The sequence below is a fragment of the Dermacentor albipictus genome, chromosome 1 (genome assembly GCF_038994185.2).
Source record: "Dermacentor albipictus isolate Rhodes 1998 colony chromosome 1, USDA_Dalb.pri_finalv2, whole genome shotgun sequence".
In the NCBI taxonomy this organism is placed as follows: Eukaryota; Metazoa; Arthropoda; class Arachnida; order Ixodida; family Ixodidae; genus Dermacentor; species Dermacentor albipictus.
Genome location: NC_091821.1, coordinates 92,942,637 through 92,964,842, shown reverse-complemented (window position 1 = coordinate 92,964,842; position 22,206 = coordinate 92,942,637). Strand labels below are relative to the sequence as shown.

General features: G+C 42.8%; 1 protein-coding gene across 1 annotated transcript in view; it reads left to right on the top strand.

The window, feature by feature from the left end:
• rt (Protein O-mannosyltransferase rt) overlaps window positions 1-19,839 on the top strand; it is a 51,328-nt gene extending 31,489 nt beyond the window's left edge. Inside the window, exons 14-19 of the mRNA XM_065432867.2 lie at window positions 1,591-1,705; window positions 7,895-7,995; window positions 11,896-12,012; window positions 14,876-15,002; window positions 15,467-15,641; window positions 15,824-19,839. Coding sequence (XP_065288939.1) covers window positions 1,591-1,705; window positions 7,895-7,995; window positions 11,896-12,012; window positions 14,876-15,002; window positions 15,467-15,641; window positions 15,824-16,010 — 822 coding nt within the window. The 3' untranslated portion in view covers window positions 16,011-19,839. The remainder of the gene's footprint in view (window positions 1-1,590; window positions 1,706-7,894; window positions 7,996-11,895; window positions 12,013-14,875; window positions 15,003-15,466; window positions 15,642-15,823) is intronic.
• The last annotated feature ends 2,367 nt before the right edge of the window (window positions 19,840-22,206 follow it).

Genomic DNA, 22,206 nt, shown 5'->3' with positions numbered 1-22,206 from the left:
GAGTGCTCTCAGGTGCTCCAAACCCTGTCGTCGAAGTAGTCAGAGAGATTTAGAGTGTTTCCCGCCACGTCATCACAACACAGCATCATCGCTGTTGGCGACAATCTACTGTAACTTAAACAGACTTTCGTCCCACCAGCATGTATACTGTTTCTTCCCAATAGTGCCAGGAGCATTGGCTAGGCAAAATTGGATGTTTGCTGTATGCTTACATGGTTTTGCATCTTGCCATTTCCTTCGAGAGCAAGTCACATGTTCAGCTTGCATGTTCATTTTCTTCTACTGAGCTACTGACGGATCTGCCCAATTCTGATTTGGAGGATTGAGGCGACCAGTCGAAAACACCATAAGTGTTTGGAATTGTGGGAGCTAGCTCTAAGGATGTTGATTACATTTAGAATTTTATAAAAATTGGAGAGCAGACTATACAGACTTTTATAAAAAGGCCATGAGCATAGCGATGGTGGAATTTTTTCAGATGAGTTCCTAGGCAAGGTAGAAATGACTCAAGGTTCAGAAGACTAATTAGCTACAATTCACTCATTAACATTTTTACTAGTGCCTTGGGGGTAGTTGCCTATATGGCAAATTTGGAGGCAGTCACGTTTCCATGCAACCCTCCTTTTTTTAAATCTTTAAAATCACACCTAATTTGAGATATTGATAATAAAATTTCAATGCTCAATCAAGGCACTATCAAAACAGCACACCAAGAGTGCAACAAAGGCTGCCCACTATCGTATCAGATGGAAACGCCCTGTGATGAAAAGTGCAACGAAGTTTGAAACGGTATATATGTCGTGGCCAGTCGCAACAGATACTGATAAAGCACGTCCTGCCTGGCAAGCAGCTGCTGCAACTTGCCATGTCACTATTTGCCCCGACATGCCATCAGTCAAACTTTGTCACTGGGTGTTTCCAAAGTCTAATGTAGCAGTGGGGTGTGCTCATGTTCAGTATTGCCTAGGTTGTGCATTGAAATTTGATGATGAATATCTCGAAATAGGTGCTATTTTCGAGGTTAAAAAAGGGGGGGGGGGTTGGATTGCACTGAAATGTGACTGCCTCCAAATTTGCCAAATAAACAACTGCCCCCAAGGCTCTAATGAAAAGTTAATTCACAAATTGTTGTTAGTCTTCTGAAACTCGCGTTATTAGGACCAAAGTATGTCTGCCTCTCCTTGGTTCTAATTTGTAAGTCCCCACAAAAAGGGGCGGGTGATCAAATGGATTGGTGGTTGGTAAATCGTAGCAGTGGGTGGCATTTCTTCCGCTGCCCACCATTTAGAGAACCCTGCCTAATCATAAATCTTTTTGGCAATATTGTCATGTATGCTTATATAACAGATGTTGGTTATCACGATTATTTTTGTGTCAGATGCACCTTGCTGTAACAATGTTCAACTAACAAAGTTTAATTCTTGCATCTGCACTTTTACATTCTCATGCCTGTTCTCTCATTGTCACCTGTTGTGCCTTCTCTTTATTCCCCTCCCACCTGTTACAGAATGTCTAGCTAGTGTCTAACCTGCATCATGCCAACCTGTGTGCCTTCAAATTACATAAATGCTTTCTGTCTTGTAATTTCAGTTCAGTGGCAAACAGCTTCCTGACTGGGGATTTCACCAGCATGAAGTTGTCACTGATCGTTTTCTTTCTCAAGATGATACGGTGTGGAATGTAGAAGAGCACCGTTATACGAAAAGTAAGTGCCACAGAGCCATCTTTTCTGAGAAAGACAGCACAGACGGTAGACTTGCAAATTATTTTACTTGTGTAGTTGGGTTACAGTCTAGTTGCCCAAAGTACAGAAAATTGAGAGAGTCGCATTTTATGAAACCTGTGCAGCTGCGTTGCATGAAGGTGCCAGTATATTGTCGTTCTCTGACCTTTTTCAAAGAGTACTAGCACCATTCACTTCAAAGCAAACCGTCTAGTGATCAACAGGTCTTGTGGGCTCAGCTGCCATACTAGGGTCAGTTGTGTCACATTTATTATTTTTATGAGAGCACTGCCTTTAAATAAATATTCTCCGCTATTGCATTGGTGCCAGTAAAGTCGCTTGAAAGGGTAGCAAGTTCTCTTGGGATTTATGCAAACAAGTAAATGCTAAGCAAGAAGGCATGCCTTCACATGTCCGTGTTCATTATTGGATATAGCTGGCATAATTGAGGATTGGACATTATATTTCATGCTGTAGGCTGTTATGTGACTTGTGCTGCAATAGCATACTGAAGCCTAGAGTAGTGAAACCTAGTGATACGACTTCACTGCATTATACTCGGCCTCACTTATTCCAAGGAAACTCAGTGTAGGAAGATATGTGTACAGGGTGTCTATCAACTGGGAAAACCGGGAATTCTCAGTGATATTGAATAGTCTGAAAATACTCAGGGAAAACTCGAGAAATTTGGGCTTCTATCAGGGAAAATTAGCTGTAACTTTATTGAAAGGGAACGAAAGTCACGGTAATGCTGGCTTGAGTAACAAGGAGGAATCATAACAAATCTACTTAGACGCCCGATAATTCGGACAGCTTTGCGGCACCACCACATACCCCATAGAGTCAGTGTATAAGAACGTTTGAAATTTCGGGCGCAAGAACCCTTCACCGTCCGATTTTCCTGACTTTTTTCCGTGACTGCAGGTCCGAAATGGTATTAATCAAATAAAGCCACCACCGCCGATATTTTCATTACCTCGCCGCCTCCAATGGGGCTCTGGCATGGAGATCCGCTTGCATCCGTAGGCTACCGTCAGTGGTCAGGCGGTGCAGTGATCGGCTCAGCTATCAGCGCCACCACGTTAGTTCCACGAGACACTGAGGCAGCCACTGCTACGGAGGCATGCATTTGCGGTGCTCGTTTGAAATGGGTCGGTCATTCTTAATAGAGTGTTTTAGCAGAACGTTTTTGACGGTCTGCTCTGCACTCGCGTACCCGCTCACAGTTACCGGAGCGGCGGACGAAGAATCAGTTTTAGCGGAGCGCCCGGCTGCGTCCGAAAGGCATGTGCTTGCCTGACGTGCCACCTTGCCGCAGAAGGTAAAACCGCTATGAACATAATATTCAAGTTGTAAGAATTGCCGCAGTAAAATAATATATTTGGAATTACTCAAATGTCTGAAGGCATTTCACGCAATACATTGCATTTTCATTTCTTATAAATATATATAATCCTTACGTTAACAAAACCGTTACGCTGTGTTGTAGCCAAGACAAGGTTTTTTTGCTCTTTCAGTACACCTAAAATGTGGTCCGCATAAACAAACGTGCACACATGGCAGGGTTCTGGAACGGGTTCATGGCCACAACCTCCCGAAGTAGAAGAAGATCTTCGTGTCTCCTAAAGTGTACTCTAGGTTTGCGCTTTACAAATCCCGATTCAAATGACCTCGTTGACGGGCCAGCAGCACTGGGGGCAGCCATTTTGCTTCGCTGGACCCGCTTGACGCGCTCGCCGCGCTCCGCTGAGAAAGCGTTCTAGCGGAGAGGGGGCTCCCGTCCGCTCGCCTGCTCACTGCTGAACGGGTCGCGCATGCGCACTTGCGCTTCCGCTAGCCCGCTGAGCGGAGTGGACCATCAGAAACGCTCTGCTAAAACAGCCTAATCACAGTTCAAGGCAATTGAAGACATTGAGGCCCATTTCGGACCACCAACGCTTGAGAAAGAACGTCAAATTTACTACTACAACCATGTATATTGTGTAAAAAAAGTAACCAACCTGCCATGGTTGCTTAGTGGCTAGGGTGTTGGGCTACTAAGCACAAGGTCGCGGGATCAAATCCCGGCCATGGCAACCACATTTCGATGGGGGTGAAATGCAAAAACACCCGTGTACTTAGATTTAGTTGCAGGTTAAAGAACCCCAGGTGGTCCAAATTTCCAGAGTCCCACACTACGGCGTGCCTCATAATTAGAGAGTAATTTGGGCATGTGAAACCCCATAATTTAATTTTTTTAAAAGAAGTAAACAGCACGGACATCACAGCGAAGTGCTTAAACTAAACTATAGAGCTTTAGGTACCAGAACCACAATCTAATCATGAGGCAAGTCATTGTAGGGTACTCTGGAATAATTTGTACCATCTGGGGTTCTTTAATGTGGACCTAAATCTATGTACACGGGTGTTCTCGTATTTTGCCCCCGTTGAAATGCGGCCGCTGTGACCAGGATTTGATCCCGTGACTTCGTGCTTAGCAGCCCAACACCATAGCCACTAAGCAAGCATGCTTATGTTGTCGAACTCAAAGTAAGCTAACAAATACTTATTTTATGCCACTTAAGTGAGTGAATACGGCCGTGGATGTTTTTCAATTGTCATTTGTAACTTCATTACATGCGAGCATTCCTTGCACCTCACGATTGTAGAATTTTTGGTGGATTGGCAGGCAAGTGCTTTCTTCTCGGTTGACAAAGTGTCTCGAGCATATTCTGGTATTGTCGTTCGGGCTTCAATGTGAGAGGTCATCACCACTGGAATGGAATAAAGAGCAATCAGCTGAGACTAAACAGCCTGAAGTCTGAACATATGTGTGCAAGCCTGTGCAAGAGAAATGCTAATTTGCGAATACTCGACGTGTGAGGCCTACTTGTGTACTGCAACCTTAATTCTGCTATAAGCGCGAGAAAGCATCGGCATGAATGAGCCCATTTCCAGCAGTCGTGTCTTGATCTTGGCAGAAAGAAGCTGCATGTTGGCTTATTAATGCCCAACAAAAAGCACAGTGCATACAAAGCTCCAGCACGGAGCGCTTACAACGCTAGATTTGACATGTAACAACCACTGCACATTTGTTTTGGAGTGAGACAAGCTAAACAACAATCTAAAACAATTTACAACAGCGGGAATCAGTTCACGCGCTTTTATGCAGTTGTCGCTTAATTGTGCATTTTTACAAATGTTGCTGCTAGGTAGTTCTTTTTTTTTTACATTTGCATCTTAGTTCATTTAACAAATTCACAAGTGCGACACGAACTGCGATGACCCACTTCAGTCGCCGGGTTGCTGCCCACAGTTTGTGGGGATGCGCGACTCTGACGCGTCCCCAGATATCTTGTTTTCCCGCATAGCTCCTGCAGTGCGGCGTCTCCACGTGGCCTGCTGCCCGCAGCGGTCGGAGTGGTACTAGTGCAGTGCGAGAGATGGCGCGAGTGTTGCGCTGCTGCGGGGTTCTTGGGTGCGGGAAAGACAAGGCGCTCCCTTTGGGGTTCGGGACAGCAAGCAGTGCGGACGTGCCGTGTCGCGCGTGCGCCGATCCAAGCTTCTGCGAGACCGTCTCGTGTGGCCGCCTTCAAACGCGCCACCGTTCGCGTGACCATACATGCGAACGACCAGGCGTTGGGATCCAGCATGGGGCGAACATATTCGCTCGCTATCCGGTCGCGGTGAGTCGGACTTATAGATTTGTCACGCACCCGTCAGCATGTTTTGTGGATAGCAACTCGGCTAGCAGGCATTGATCTATGAAAGGTGCAATAAATGCCCTTGTGATTGTTTGCACTACTGTGTTGTCGTTCCTTTGTCCCAAGAGCATGGGTGTGAGAACCCCACAAGTTTTGAAGAGAAGCAATACAATTTGATGCCTACATCCCCTTCGCGGTTGTGACAATCCTTAACGCAGCAGTCTCTGTGGTTGTTCATTTTGTTATTTTGTTCACACTTCTAACGGAGGAGCTGCCACGACGCCGCGGTGAATCCATAGGAAAATTGAAAAAGCAGGCTTTCAGGCAGGCCTGAGCACACCACAGACAATGGTGAAATAGCAGTGAGGTACCACCGCTGCTAGGTGGCGTGACATGTACAGGCAAACTTCATTTACATGTACAGGCAAACTAGCCAGTAGCCATCACCGCGGCAGTGCTAGGCCTAGCTGCTTCGATGTTCGCTGTTAAGCCTCTTGCCGTGTGGTGCCCTGTTTTTCATTAAAAGCACTGTCAACAGTGCGACTCTCCCTTTGTGGTCCTCGTGATTAGCTTCGAAGCTCGAAAAGCACGGTGCGTTGCATGATGCAGGTTCCTGAAAGTTAGCTTCGCCTTAAGAATGTACGTAATGAAGCGTATGCAAAAGTATTGCGGTGAAGCAAAGCAAGCATGGGAAGGGGCAATTGTCACGGGAAGTAGTTTGTACTGTATTCCTTAATTTTACACCAGTGCACCCTCCATCTCCTGTCACAGTATGAGCACCGATATGCCTAATAAGTGTACTGGCAGGCATTCAGAGCTTTTTCGGATGTGCTTGTGGCTATTTTAGCCCATAAGGACAGTAAAAGACATGCATTCATTTTGTCGAACTGCCCGACTTTTCGGATGTCTTCGCAGCCCCCAGGAAGTTCTAAATATTGTGTGTTGACTGTACAACTGGCCAAGAGGGTGTTTCAAATGGTTCGTGGGGCGAACGTGCATTGGAAGGAGGGCGAGAACAGAAAGGACCTACACATTGAGGAATGAACGGGAAAGGATGCATGCCGCCGTTTCTTTAAAAGACCTTGAGCTCAAAAAAAAAAAAAGAGAGAGTATTGACTGACGCTGAGATGCAGGTGTCCCTAACACAAACCAAAATAAACTCTTTCCAGTAGTGAAATGCAACACTGAGGCATTGTGCGCGGGCTGAGGGTATGTCAGGACAGTTGAGGTTGACTTAACAGCTGTTGAGAGAGAATCTCACTTGTGACAAAGTTCGGGCCTCATACCAATGAGCTTTAATCAATTGATAGAAATAGCTCACATTCAAAAATATTTGCTTCCGTGTGCATCTCCTTTTTATTCGTATTTGAGAATGGCTGACTCGATTTGCAATGGGTTTTACCATATTTTTTTTTCGAAGATATTTTATTTGCTGTGCATTTTACTAACCCCTCCCTTCTGTTTTCTTTTTGAATAAAGTAAGCACTACCCCTGACTACAAAAACTGGATTAAGTTGTTTTATTTTTTAACATGCATTCTAGAGAGTGACAGCATCGGGCAACATGGTGTCAGCCTGCCTTGACATAAAACAAAGTTTTGTGTGACTCTGGGAATTTTGCAGTACTCGGGGAACTTGGAAATATCAACTTGGTAGACACCCTGGTGTAGTAATTTGCTCTTGTGTGCACTGAACTATTTCGACATTTTAGCAGCCAAGTTTCAAGTGTTTTTACTTTATCTGAAAATTAGAAGCATATGATAATATCATTCTAATAGCTTGTTTATATTCTAAGCCTGTTTTGTGACAATACTGCTGGTAACTGGGATAATGAAAGCAAATCAAGGAAGTGATATATAACAAGAGGTGAATATGTCTTTTGCCGCCTTGACTAAGGCTTTCAATTTTTATGGCATCACTGGGAATTACTAGGAGTACTACTAATTACTGTTGCTCTTTGAATTTCTGCTTAGCACAGGATTCATGGGCATCATTCTTAAAAAACACGAGCTGAAACTGAAACGGCTGACCTGTGCTATTGTATTGCATTGATTGATGTTGACTGCATTTAATAAAAATAAAATTTTCTCCTTCCCAGGCCTTGTACCGTGCTTTGCTCAGTTCAGTGGTTACACTTAATTTTTTTTGCTATGCAAGCATGTAGACTTGCGTTCAATATGAGCTGCAACAAGGGGCCTTTGATCAGAGGGGCTCCAAGACTGCACAGCACTGTTATGTGAAAAATTGGTTTAATAAATACATGTAATTGGAACGGTGCTTTGTTCTCCAATTTTTTGTATGCCAGCATCACTATGTAGTCTTGGAGCCCCTTCGACCACAAGCACCATGTTGCAGCTCATATTGAGTGTGACTGTAGCTTCCTGCACGAGACAGGCTCATCAAAATGGCTGCAAATTGTCTCCTGTGATTTTTGCTATTATGCTAAATAATCAGTCAATTTTTAACATGCTTATTGTATGTAATTGTAGATTCCGATGAAAAGGAAAGAGAGCGTGACATGGTCTCAGCAGAATTTGTGCCACTGCAGCCTACGCACTTGACATTCTTCCAGAAGATGTGGGAGCTTCAGGTAAAGTGTCTTGTTAGAGAGAGTGATTTTGTTTTTAACTTTCCGCACATACTGAGCTGATAGCGAAAAGGTCCATGGACTTTGGACTTGTCATAGTAATTGGCGGCAAAAATTTGCAGAGTCATCATTTGTGAGAAGAGCCTTGCTTGAATAGTATGAGGGATAACACGGTGCGCTCCTCATAGGTTTGGCTGTCGTTGCTCATTGAAAACAGCACACTGAAGCCCTCCTGGACATTCTATAAGCACTCTCGAAACGACATAATTTTTTATTACAATAATAACCTTGGGCAAGCAGAAAGCACAGAATGGTTTATAGATGCTATCTCTTTACCAAATACGTACAGTGAACGCCTACTGCACGCGGACACTGCGATGGAGTCCCCCGAACCAGTTTGTTTTGGGAAGATAAGCATTCGCTGAGAGCAAACTGTGAAATATGTTCTCATAATGGGCTGTCTACATAACCAAATGGAGCATAACAGAATGAAGCCTCAGTGCAGTGATCGCAACACTTGCAATGACCGACTGCGTATATGCATCTATGTCTGTGCACAATGTTTTGCTTTCGCTGCAAGTACATTTTCGCACCGTGCTACGAGCTTAAGGTTGCAGCATATGAGCATTTGAGAGTACACGAATGACCAATGTTGCGTGGGCACTATCAGATCTGTTTAAAAAATAATTCGTTATAAGTAGCGACTTCGATACCTACGGCAACTTGTGATGTGCTGTCGCTCGCAATGATCCAATCTTCTTTTTTGCTTCTAAATTCTTGTACGTTTCAATATCATTATTTGTCAAGTTGCATTGCACTGTATGTTGATTGGTCTTCTCGGCAAGCAATTTCCTGCTGCCTCTTTTTCTTAATCCAGTACATTCATTATTTGGTGCTAACGCAAACATGAACATAAGAACTGAGGTGAAACAGCGCGAAAAAGACGAGGACACAAGGAAACAAATACCACAGACAAGCGCTGACTGCCAACTGGAAGTTTATTTGAAGTTTATTCGTCTTTTTCGCGCTGTTTCACCTCAGTTCTAAGTATGAACCAACTAGCCCTCATCAAGATCTTACTAATGAACATAAGCCATGCATTTTTTTTAAATGTGCTTCTTATCGTTCCTTTTTGATTCCAGTGAACTTGCCAGTATGTAGTATCAACAAGTTCAGAGCAGAGCTTCATGACATTAGCCGGGCAGTGTGCGCGGGTGAGCGTCTTCGTGCGCGCTTACTGCTACTCGCCGAACATTGCAGCCCTGCCGCTGTAGCAGAAATCTTCCTCGCGAAGTGCTTGCTGCACAATCGAGTTGTAGCCAACGGCTGCTTGCCGGTTATAAGTTTTGCAATATAAGCAGGGTGTCTACCATCCGGGAAAAACTGGGAACTCTCAGGGATATTGAATAGTCTGGAAATACCCAGGGAAAACTCAGGGAATTTGTGCTTCTATCAGGGATGATGAGCAGTAATGTTGTTGAAAGGGAACAAAAATTGCAATAATGCTGGCTCAAGTAATAGAGAGAAATCGTAATGAAATCTCTTTGACGCCGTGTCGACCGCTGGAGGACTTGCCAGTGTACAGTCAGCGACCGATTTTCTGGACAGCCGATAATTTGCACGGCTCCGTGGCACCAACCTTATAGAGTCAGTGTATGGGAACGTCTCTGAAAACGTATCTGAAATTTTGAACCCAAGAACCCTTCGCCGTCTGATTTTCCAGACCTTTTTCCTTGACCGCAGGTTTGAAACGGCAATAAACGAAGCCACCACCACCATCTTGATTACCTTGCCACCTCGAACCGGTGCTATTGCACGCATATCCTCTGGCAGCCATACCACCACCGCGGCAATGCTAGGCCTAGCTGCTTCGACGTTCGCTATTAAGCTTCTTGCCATTCTGTGCCGTGTTTTCATTGAAAGAATTTACCGCTGTCAGCAATGGCACCGACTCCACGTTTGTGGTCCTCGCGATTGGCTTCGACGCTCGGAAAGCACGACGCGTTAGATAATGCTGGTTCCTGAAAGTCAGCTTTGCCTCAGTACAGCAATGTTACGTGGTGAAGCATACGCTAAATTAAGTGTTGCGGTGAAGCATTACAAGCGTGGGAAGGGGCAGTTGTCACGGGACATAGTATGTATTCCTTAGTTATAGATGCGTGCACCCACCATCTCCTGTCACAGTACGAGCAACGATATGCCAAATAAGTGTACTGGCAGGCCTTCAGAGCTTTCTCGGATGTGCCTTTGGCGATTTGAGCCCTTAAGGGCAGTAAAAGACATTCATTCATTTTTTTCGAACTGCCTGAATTTTTGGATGTTTTCACGGCCCTTAGGGAGTCCGGAAAATCAGACATTGACTGTGCATGACTAAGAGGATGCTTCAAATGGTCCGTGGGGCGAACACGCGGTGGAAGTAGGATGAGAACAGAAATGACCTACGCATTTTGGAATGAACAGGAAAGGAAGCCTGCTGCCGCTTCTTTGGAGGAGCTTGACCTCAAAAAACGAAGTGTTGACTGATGCTGAGATGCAGGTGTCCCTCATCCAAACCAAAATAAACTCTTTAAAGCAGTGAAAAGCAACATTGATTTCTTGTGTTCAGGCTGAGAGTATGTCAGGACAGTTGAGGTTGACTTTCCAGCTGCTGAGAGAGAATCTCACCTGTGGCAAAGTTTAGACTTCGTACCAATGCGCTTGCTATCAGTTGATAGAAATAGCTCATATTCGAAAATATTTGCTTCTGTATGCATCTACTTTTTATTCGTATATAAAGAAGGTTCGACTCGATTTGCAATGGGTTTTACCATTTTTTTTTTTCGAAGATATCTTATTTTCTGTGCATTTTACTAACCCCGCCCTTCTGTTTACTTTTTGAATAAAATAAACACTACTCCTTACTATTCAAACTGGATTAAGTTGTTTTTTCTTTAACATGCTTACTAGGAAGTGACAGCATTGGGCGAAATAGTGTGAACCCATGTTCACATAAAAGAAGTTTTGTGTCACTCAAGGAATTTTCAAAGGCACTCAGGGAAAACCTGAAAAACTCAGGGAATTTGGAATTGTCAACTTGGTAGACACCCTGGTAATCTTCACGCAGCTTCTTGTCCTGCGGGTATGTGTGAAGGCCGACACCAGGCTCTGTTAGGTACGTCCAGCAGTGACTGAGCAGTAGCCTGCCATGTTGGATGCCTTCAAAGGCAGCCACTACCTATTATAGTGCTTTAAAGTGTTGTCAAGCAGACACCCGAAGCAGGAAAACCTCCCCACTTAAACAGAACTGCAGTGCAGGTGGGATTTAAGCTTTTGTTTTCAGCTCACTTCAGCGCTTCCGAAGCAGTCGATGCGGCCGCTGTGTCCACGTGATCCCTCACACCACGTCACGCCGACTGCGGTACCAGCTTTTCCAGTGGTGGAGCTTGCCCCCAATATTTTGAGAGTTGTGATGATAAGACAGATGTCTTGACAAGTGAGGGTACCGCATTTTTATGAAGATATTATGCCTTACATGAATGCACTTTATATTAATTTTAACCCTTCTGAAAGCATGAGCTTCAGTTGTAGGTGGCAAAGTTGTTATATCATTGCAGATCTGTCTGTAAAAGTGGCTGAAATGTGAGCTCAATGTTTTCAGGGAGCATTACAAATAGAGGGTGCAAGTGGTTTAGCTGACTGAATGGGGAGGATCAGCAACACTGCAGGTCATTTACCCAAAATCCGCTTGGGTTCTTTTGTATGCAGTGCCAATAACATCTGCTCACTTTTGGTCTGCAATTTCTAAAGCTCCCTTCTTGCAATTGAAAGGCCCCTTATGGTCATAATACTATGTTGCTTTGGAATTCTTTTCATGAAACGCTCAGCAATATATGTAATCAAAGCTTTTGTTTTTTGCTTTTTCAGTACAAAATGTTATTAGTAAACCAGGAGAATGTGCAGGACCACGTGTACAGCTCTGAACCAATGGAATGGCCACTAATGGTTCGTGGCATTGCATACTGGATTAGTCCCGTCACCAATGTAAGTGTCTAAGGTGTAGGAAGAATTCTATAACTGTCTGAAAAATGAATGAGAAACTTGGCTCTGATCAACGTTATATATTTGATGCATACAAATGTGTGGCAAATGGAGTTTTTTTCGTTAGGTATGCTGCCAAAAAAGGTTAGATGTGAGGTGCTTGTGTTTTTTGTCTTTTGTATGAATTCAGAGGTTTCAAGTGGAACTCGTGCTTTTTGAAAGTGACCAGAACATTTCCTAAGTTGTTAGACCTGTGGAAACTGTGCTACTACAAGACAAATTTTCTTTTTTTTCTTTTTTTTCTTCTTACAAGGTGTATTATATATGTATATAAGGGTAGAATGGGAGCACTCTTGGAGGCTTTACCTTGTCTTGGTTCTTTCGTGCACAAGGAAAGTCTTTTGAAACCATATCAAGATATGTCAAATATTGTTTGTTCAGGCTCTTTGTTCATGTTGAGCAAGTATTCTGCAAGTAACATAAGCTGCGCTGGGCACTTCTAGGGCACTGTATATGCTGTGGTATCATCACCAGTGGTGGTCCGACTGCGCTATTTGCACCATTTTGCTACAATTCGACTTGCCTGCTCCTGGCTGCACCCACTCAAGTGCAATTTGCGCCGACTGCGCAAAAGTGCTGTATGTTTGCGGTTTCACTCCAATACCATGTTTTCAGTGGGGTATGCTACTACAGTCAACGACCGATTTTCCGGATGCCTGATTTTTCGGATGTGCCCCATAATTCGAATGCCTTCTCAGCACACCTTGGTATGCCCCATAGAGTCAATGTATAAGAACATCCAAAATTTCGGACGCAAAAACCCTTCGCCGTTTGATTTACTGCACTTTTTGCCATGACCGCAGGTCCGAAACGGAAATGATGGAAGCTGCCACCGCTGCCATTTTGATTATCTCGCCGCCTAGACTAGGCGCTCTTGCACTCAGATCCGCTGGCAGCCATAGCCACTACCGCGACAGCCCTAAGCCGAGCTACTTCGACGTTCGCTACCAAGCTTCTTGCTGTTCGGTGCCATGTTTTTCGTTAAAACAATTCATCGCTGTTAGCAATGGCGTCGAAGCTCGGAAAGCATGACGTCTTGCATAATGCCGGTTTCCAAAAGTCAGCTTCGCCTCAGTACAGCAGTATTACGCGGTGAAGCATATGCAAAGTATTGCATTGAAGCATACAAAGAGCGGGAAGGGGTAATTGTCACTTGACACAGTATGTATTCCTTAATTATACACGCTTGCACCCGCCATCTCCTGTCACAGTACGAGCAGCGATACGCCTAATAAGAGTACTGGCAGGCCTTCAGAGCTATTTCGGAAATGTCTGTGGGGATTTGAGCCCTTGCGGGCGGCAGTAAAAGGCATGCATTCGTTTTTTCAGATGTTTTCGCGGTCCATAGGAAGTTTGAAAAATCGGACGTTGATACAGAACTATGCGAATCGATTTGTGGACATTTAAATGATTCAGTTTGCGACTCGAGTATCTACAACCATATGTTTCGCATATTTGGTGAAATACTTGGCTGAGGTCAGTGCATTGCATGCAGCCTTACCAGGGCGCTTGGTTGGTTTCGGGACAAAAAAAATTTAATTATACAGTTTTTATACGGTGAAACCACAATCTGATTATAAGGCACGCATGTCTTGGTACAAGGGTAGTCCGTGTCATCCACTCCAATCAAAGCAATTCCTATACCCGACACCCAAAAAGGGAACGGCAGTGAAAGCAGTGCCTGTGTGTGAAGGTATAGGACTGATGAGCCACTAGAAGGCACGCAGATTCATACGTTTGCACATGCAATTTGGAACTTTCGGTCAGTCTGTAAGCTTCTATGCGTTATTGCAGTAGTTGCCAACTTTTACAGTTGTCAGAAACATGTATGCATGATCTCGGAACTAGTCAGCGGTTAGCCACTCATACGAACATGTTAGCGGCAAGCTTTCTGTGACAGCTTGTGGAAAGCTTGTTATACACATCAGCCAACAGCCAATTTTCGCCATGGTACACTCCTAATCGGTAGTACTTCGAAAGGTTGGTCAGGTATCAACAACAAAAGTTACGGTTTTACGCCAGATCGACTCGCATCTATTCGCAGAGGCCACACGACACATGGGAAACCGACAAACCATCTCACAATGAAAGCGAGTGTACGGGAGAGTACGAATGTTGTTCTCTATTGCCATGACCATTTTTATGACGTACCGTATGGAGGCCTCTCATCTTGGCACCATTCCTAGATGCTTGGTCTCTTGTCAAGCTTCTAGCATTGTTATTTAGCGTGATACACATTTTGTCTAGTGCTGTAAAGCATATCAAAGCATATCTGTCATTTGGAGTGCACATAAGTCATTTGCCATCACTTTTTGTCTTGTGCCTGACAGCGCAAATTGTTCTAGCACATTTGTAATTTTATGTCTGTCTTGCACCCAGGTGCATATCTTTGTTCTCGTTAGCCTAAAAAATTTTATTTAGTTGTTTACAAATTTAAGTTCCTTGCCTACTCAAATAAATATGTTTGCAATATACTGTGAACGGCATACCGTCCGTAGGAAGTCGAGCTTAATTGGTTGTTGTTGGCTTTGTCTTGGTTCACTTTTGAGCAGCACTTACTGATTGCACAGTAATAACAATTTTTGCCGAATGACTAAAGATTACTGCTGTACTACTCCAAGTGTTTCAAAAGACCAATTTTTCTGTTCCGAAACTGCTCCAAAATGCCGGTGTGACGGCTCCTAAACTGCTCCAGAACGACATTTTTCTCGCTTCAAAAATTGCTCCGAATCCTAAACTGGCTAGACCACCACTGCCATGAAGTTATTCTTTGTCTTCTTACTTGCATTTATTATTGCTTTTTCAGGCCCAGATTCACTTGGTTGGGAATGTGGTTACTTGGTATACGGCCACAGTCTGCCTCCTCCTTTATGTGCTCATCTTTTGTTTTTATCTTCTGAGGCGACAGCGGCTGGTCTGTGACATTCCTGAAGGTACGTGCTGTGTGGGGTTTACTTGGAATTGCTTGGTAACTGAAATGGTATTGCTGTGTCGTTATTTTTTTGCAGGCAATTTTTGAACGCGTCTACCTTTCCTGCATTTCAGTTCGTCTCCTTTCATTTTTTCCCTGTGACAAACATAATTACAATATTGTAAATGCAAGCAGTTTTTACTGGCAGCTTTTCTTGAGCAGGAGAAAAGAACATTTCCTCAGACTAATTGGTGGGAGGAAAGATCAGGCAGCGTATGTTTGCATATGATTAGTTGAGCATTGTGCACATTGGTTGTGAAACACCAGCCTGATGTGAAATTCTAGTCTACCTGCTGCATGCATGTATATACAAATGACATTTAGCTCAAGTGTTCTTGACAACTTTGTCTGATGATTGGGCAGGTTTGTTTGCAATGTCTAAACTGCAAAACCTCTTTTAATATGCGTACATTGATGTTTGTGCAGATACATTTGAGAAGTTCAGATTTGGAGGAGAGCTGTGCGTTGTGGGCTATGCCATGCACTTGGTGCCATATTTCTTTGCTGACCGGACACTGTTTTTGCACCACTACCTGCCCGCACTGCTGTACAAGATCCTTGGCATCATCGTCGTGCTGGAGCACCTTGACTATGTCCTCTGGTAAGTGAACAGTGCTTACAATTAATGACTATAGTTTTTTATTCAATGCACTAGGTTAGTCACAAAAGTTAACTGTGCCAGGGCTGCTGTGTTTAAATGAAACATTCTGCTATAAAATGTGCAAGTTCTAACAAGTGTTTGCCCAACGTATTTAACTGTTATGCTTTCTGCATCCCATAAAGCCATGTCATCAAGAAGAAGTGGATACAGCTGGGATTCTATACTTCTGTTATCATCTGGCTGCTGGGTGTCATCTACGTGTTCTGGCGTTTCTCTGTATTTTCATATGGTACAACTGCCCTGTCAGCACAGGATGTACTGGACCTAAAGTGGAGGGACTCTTGGAGCTTCATCATTCACCGTCCTTGATTTGTATTCCTGTATGGAATCTGTAGCCTTCTTGTTACTGGAAGGGATCCTTTGTCATAGCGTTCTTTTTTTTTAAGCCAAATTTTGAAGTGTAAGAACCCCAGTCAGACTGGCAAATTTAGTATCACTTTGAGCAAGTGCACCGCGTTTTCATTAAGTGCCATTTTGTTGACACAAGGCTACACAGCAAAACAGTGTTTGGAATTGGATACTAAAAAGGCATTTGAAATAATTGCTACTATATGAGAAGTAGTAATTGATGTTGCTTTTTTATTGTATAGAAAGAACTTCTTGAATGGCATTTGCAGAAACTGCTGGGACAGCACCACCACCAAGCACCAAGGAAGTTTTTTTATTTGCTGTAGTACATGCAGGGCAGAATGTAATAGCAGTGGCCACTGAAATTGAGCAGTGGAAGCACAAGATATTTCGTTGATTGAAACAGATGCAATTGGAACATTACCTGTAAAAAAGTACCTAATTTGTTTCCAGTTTTCCTTTACTCTTTCAACTGCCTTTGTCAAGGCCACACACTTGTAGCCTCGACACATTTGTAGCCTGGTAAGTGAGTTTGCCACCCGCACTTAGAAATGAGTGCACTCTGCTACAAGTGTCACTGGAGTTTCTCTTATGACATCCTCCAATCAAGAGACACTTGCTCAAAGTCACTCTGAGTTTGCCTGTCTAACAGATTGTTTATCAAGTGGACATTGTGGGTTGTGGTCTCTTGGAAATATTCTGAAAGAGGAATAGAAACGCCCTCTGACTGACTTTTAATGGTCTCACTTAGGGAAAAAAAAACTAAATTTGGGTCATTTAGGGACAGAGGGCATTATTTCTACAGTGAATGTCTTGCAGACAGCTGGTTGGTGGCTAGACGCTGTTAATTTACTGCAGTTTCGTGCAAGGGTGAAGCAATATATGCCTGATACTAGCGCACTACTATAAGAAATGACACCATCCAGAACTTTATTGCTCTTGTGGATGCCTGACATTTTCTTCTTCCTGTCCTGCTTTATCAGATGCCGACCAACCATCTCATGTTTTTAGAGAATATTTTAGGCAAGTTGCATTAACACATTGATCATCATTTGTTGCACTGGCACTTGCATACAACATATATTGAGCCATCTAATACTTAAATGTGCTTGGACATTGTGGTCAGCACACTGCGGAGTCATGAAACTTCACTAATCTGTGTCCACTTGTAAACAGCAAACTCTTCTCCAGAATCCTTGCTGCAAGAAAGGCACCATACTTTATGTTTAGTATGGAATGTTTGTGGGTCGATGGTACACGTATGAATGTTTATCTTTTACAATGTTTGTTTTATAGCTGGTGAGTTTTTGCACCAGAAACTTTATTTTTACTCTTGATATAACACTTTACAGTGCATGCCAGTGAACGTGTTTTGATGATTTATTTACACAGGAATTCTTGGACACTTATTTTAGATATATTTTATGGCTGGGTGATCTGATGTTTCTTGTGTGGCACATTTATTGCCTGGTTTTATATTTTGTAGACTTTACAAGCTACAATAGGCATGTTACAAACCATTTTAGAGTAATTAGAATGTAATCTACATTTAATCATTCTTTTATTAATTTATTTTAATGATGTGTTTTTCTGTGTTCATCGTTGAGAAAGTGTCTCGTTTGAGGCGTACAACTTTCATACTCTAACTTTATAAATAGCATGTTACCTATAGCAATAGTATACTGAAAGCAAAAAACAGTGAACCTTAAAAATTTATTGTGGACTGTTATGGGTGCCGTCGTGAATTTGTTTACCTTTTGTCATGTTCACTTTTTATGGTATGGACTTTACAATCTGTGAAAAAGCATGTAAAGATGAGAATCTGCTGACGGATTTAATTACTTTTTTGTGTGTTTGTTTGAATGGACATGTTCATATTCATAAAAGCTTACTGGGACCGTTCTACAACCACTTGATGGGGGAAACCTTCATGCAGTAGTGCCACTGTTAGCATGTTATTTTTTTTTAGCAAGACCAGAACAAGATCAAACATACTGCACATGTGCATTTGCACGTTCGTTTCAACATTGCATTTTCTTTGAAATATGGGTTTCTGATTTTTAAAGTGTAAGAATCTGGAAATAATATGCACTTGTTAAAAGTGATTCGTAATTTCTTCTAAAGACTTCAGGCACATGAACTGGTCTTTATTATCCGAAGGCATTGGGGCACCTTTCATGAGATTTTGGAGTGTATGCACTTAACATGAACTCTTTTCCTGAAATGTTGATGGGTTGGTTTTATAATTGTTTTCTTTATACCTTTAATGCTCATTCATTGTTTAGCCACCTTTGCTGTGATTCTGTATGGTCTAAATTTTGATATATATTGTTACAGCATTGTACTTAATGTTAGTGAAACAAGCAACACTTCCATTAAGAAATATTGTTTCTTTTAAGGTTGTGACATTACAGAAATATATGCACCTTTTACAATGCACTGTCAGGCACTTCGATACCACAGTAGTCTTGAAATTGTTTAATTTCATCATAGCCTGGCCATGAAACACAATTTAGTGCAATGCAGTTGTTGCTTGCACATGTGCATAAGGCACCTTTTGGTTTCATACTGAGTATTCAGGCTGCAAAATAATTATTTCTTTAATGGTGCCTATATTGTTCAAACTTTAGCTCCTGACAGTACTTTTATACCAGAGCAACGAATGTACACTCTTTTTGGTGAATGTTATTGTGAGTTCTGTGCCTTCCTGCAAGTAATATATCAGCATAGTGTTACCGAGAGAGAAGCAACCTGCTATGAGCTTGAAAGAAAGATGTGTAGGAATATGATTATTGTGAAGCAAAAGTATGCCATAAAGATGGCATAACTCTTCGGAGCATGTGGCAGTAAACCGTCTAAATTTTAAAAAAGTTATTCAATACAGTGTGTATAAATGCCATCAGTGCCTTTGTGATGTTGATCACAAATGTTTCTAGGAAACCACAACCATGTCTTGAGTTGAATTTATTCAAATTTGTTGTTTACTTGGCATGAGCTAAAAAAATAGTAAATTTTATGGCATTGCACTTTGAAGAATGGGCTCTGCAACACCTATTACCAATGGAACTGTCTTACCCTGCAGATTAAAGACACCTAAGGGGTCAAAATTAACCTTAGCGCTCTGCCCACTACATTGTCCCTCAAACTGTTGCTTTGAAATCAAAAAACCCATCTTTCTGTCTTTGATGAACCAGTGAATGTGTTCTTAACCATTTAGACATACCATTTAGGTAATGCCTTGCATGTGTGATTATAAGGTAATTATGCACCCCGGTCTAGTAGAAAGGATAAATACTATGAAATTCTGAAATGCAGGAGAGGGCAGACAGGTTTGTTGCAGAGGCCCTCTAAGGGACAGCTTGTCTGTCAGCCTTTCTTTTTTCTCACTCAGTATGATGTGATAAAGTCAAGGATCAAGTGTCACTTTCAAAACCAAGAAGTAAATGTGAGCTACTATGTATGCATGTCTCTTGTCAGTTTTCTCAAGTGACTTGTTTGTGCAAGTGCATTGTCCAACTGCTAAGTGTCCTAATTTATTTGTTTTTTACGCAATGTGTTCATGCTGGTTGTCACTTCATATTGAATGGGCCTGCTGTTGTATGCATATTGAATCTTGCTGTAGGCACAAAAATGTTCACTTGAATTTTCTGCATTTATTTCTATGGTGTACATGTGGTTGGCAAGATTAATTATTCATTCGAATAACACTTCAAAGAAGTAGTGGTCAGGGGTGTAACAACTTGGTCTCACCATCAAGGCCATTATTAAAGTGAAGCTTTCTTTGCCTCTTTCTTCGACTTTTCCACTGCTGCTCCTGATGCTGCTGTCACTGTCTTGCACGCCACGTTAGGAGGTGGTTCAAAGTGTGCATCTACATGGCAGGAGTGTGGCAGAGAGAAAAGGTGGTGTGAGAAACACGTATGGACCTTTGCATCGTGTCGCATGTGCATAATTCCCTGTGGAGCTCTCTGGGTGTTGCCACAGTACCCTCTTGACAACTGTAATTATCCATTACCCCCCACAAAAGCAATGCAGAAACTGCAGCACTTTCTACTAATGTGCAATAGTCCGGAGAGGGGTAGATAGAATGGCCATGAGGGGGCAAGGAGAGGAAGCAGAGCATGGGTAGAACTGACGCAGTCATGAAACGAGTGAATGACAGCATTGCCACTCTTCGCTTGCAGTTTCTATTCCTGGGGGTAGTGTGGGAGGGGGAAAAGGCGATGTGAGAAAGCAAGGAAGCACTGCTACTAGACATGACAGCAGTCGTGGAAAAACTTGATAAATTTAAGTTCAAGGTACAGTACGGTATGTTTCTGCTATTGCTGAAAGATATGCACTATGGAAATTTGCCAAGCGGGACAACTGACGCATGGCGTGCAAACAAAGCCGCATTAAAGCGCCGTATCGTCTATGCAGCACTGTGGTAGCAGTCGCACGTCAAATCAATACTTCTGTGCCCGCTGTGTAGCTTTGTGGCTATGGTGTCGCTAGAGGTTGTGGGTTCAATCCAGACTATGGCAGCCACATTTTGACGGGGCCGAAATCCAAAAACACTCATGTACTTAGATTTAGGTGCACGATACAGAACCCCAGCTGGTCAAAATTAATCAGGAGTCTGCCACTACTGCGTGCCTCATAAACCGATTGTGGTTTTGGGCACATACAGCCCCATAATTCAATTAAAGCTTAACAATTCTGCCAAGATGCAATGTGTGGGGTGAGGGCGTGAGGTAATGACAATGCAAAGTTTCTCCGCAGGTTATGAACAATGGCGCCCAACAATGCCTCAAGCAAACACGTCTTGGTGTGTGATCTTTGTAATACGCAGACAAACAACAGTGGTGGTGCATGCAGGGTAATGTTTAACATCTACTTACCGTTCGTATTGCACTAAACCCTGAAGAAATTAAACATTTGCCATCAACTCCGCTAATTATTGGCAATCAAAGCTAACAGCTCAGAAAGCTTTGCTTATGTGTTGATTCTCACAATGCGTGGAACCTGCAGAATTTTTTGCTTCAGGGGTCCAGTTAACATGTACTTACATGACGGAAAGGATTGCATATATCTAAAAAACTAATATATTTTTTTCTGGTTTTCTGCAATCTGCGTTGGTAGCATTGCCCCTTTTTTACAAGAGCAACTTGGGCAAAGCATTTCGCTTGTGTTTGAATCTACCCATTGGTAAGCATTTCATGCATAGATCAGTTAACCATACATAAAAGCTACACCCAGGTGACAGTGTGTTGCCACATAGTAAGTTCTCAAGTGACAAACAGTAACTTTTGAGTACCTGTTGCTCTTTATTTATGTGACAACTTGCCTACTGGCAACATGCCGTATCTACTCGCGTAATGATCACACTTTTTTGTCAAAAAAATTGCCTTAAATTCAGGGGTGCGATCATTACTCTGGTGAAATTTCCCACAAAGGGAAAAAATTTTTTTCATCCAGCATTTGCTGCGGGATGACAACAGGTCAACAAACAGACAGCTGCTGCTGTAACAGTGCGGAACCTAAAACAAAAATGTTGGTCGGCAGAGCAAGCTGAACGAGCCAAACGTGATTTTTTTTCTTCTTGTGAGTACATTACGTGCATTAGAACAGTTTCTTCTGTATCAGTAATGAATGATATTGTTAATATTGACAAGTTCGTGGCAATAACGTAGCCATGTCCACTTTGAGGGGACAGAAACAGAGATGGGCGTGCTTAGCTGCCAGTGACATAGAAACACATGGCAGGTATGCTGTGGAAACTGCGACATTTGTATTCACTACTATCCTCATACAGCACATTTCCGCTAAGTGTGGGCAACTATCTTAGCTCTGTTACAAGCGTCGGCGAACGAATAGGGTACACTTCTGATGTATTAGTGTAAATGTGGCTACTTTCGTTGCCGCTCGCGATTCGTTGTGTGCCCACAAGTGCAGACGAGAAGAATCGAAAGGTACCTTTTTTTGTTGTTGTTGCTGACCACAACCATTATAAAGCCTACAAATAATAAAGCCAAGGCAAGTTTCGTTGTAGCTTTCTTTTTTTTTGTCGTGGAAGTGTGGAAAGTGATAAAAGGAACAAAATGGGGCGTCTGCTTAAGAATGTTTGGTGCGTGCAGACCGCTTGGTACATCTTGAAGAGTTGTTCGCGTAGCATTCG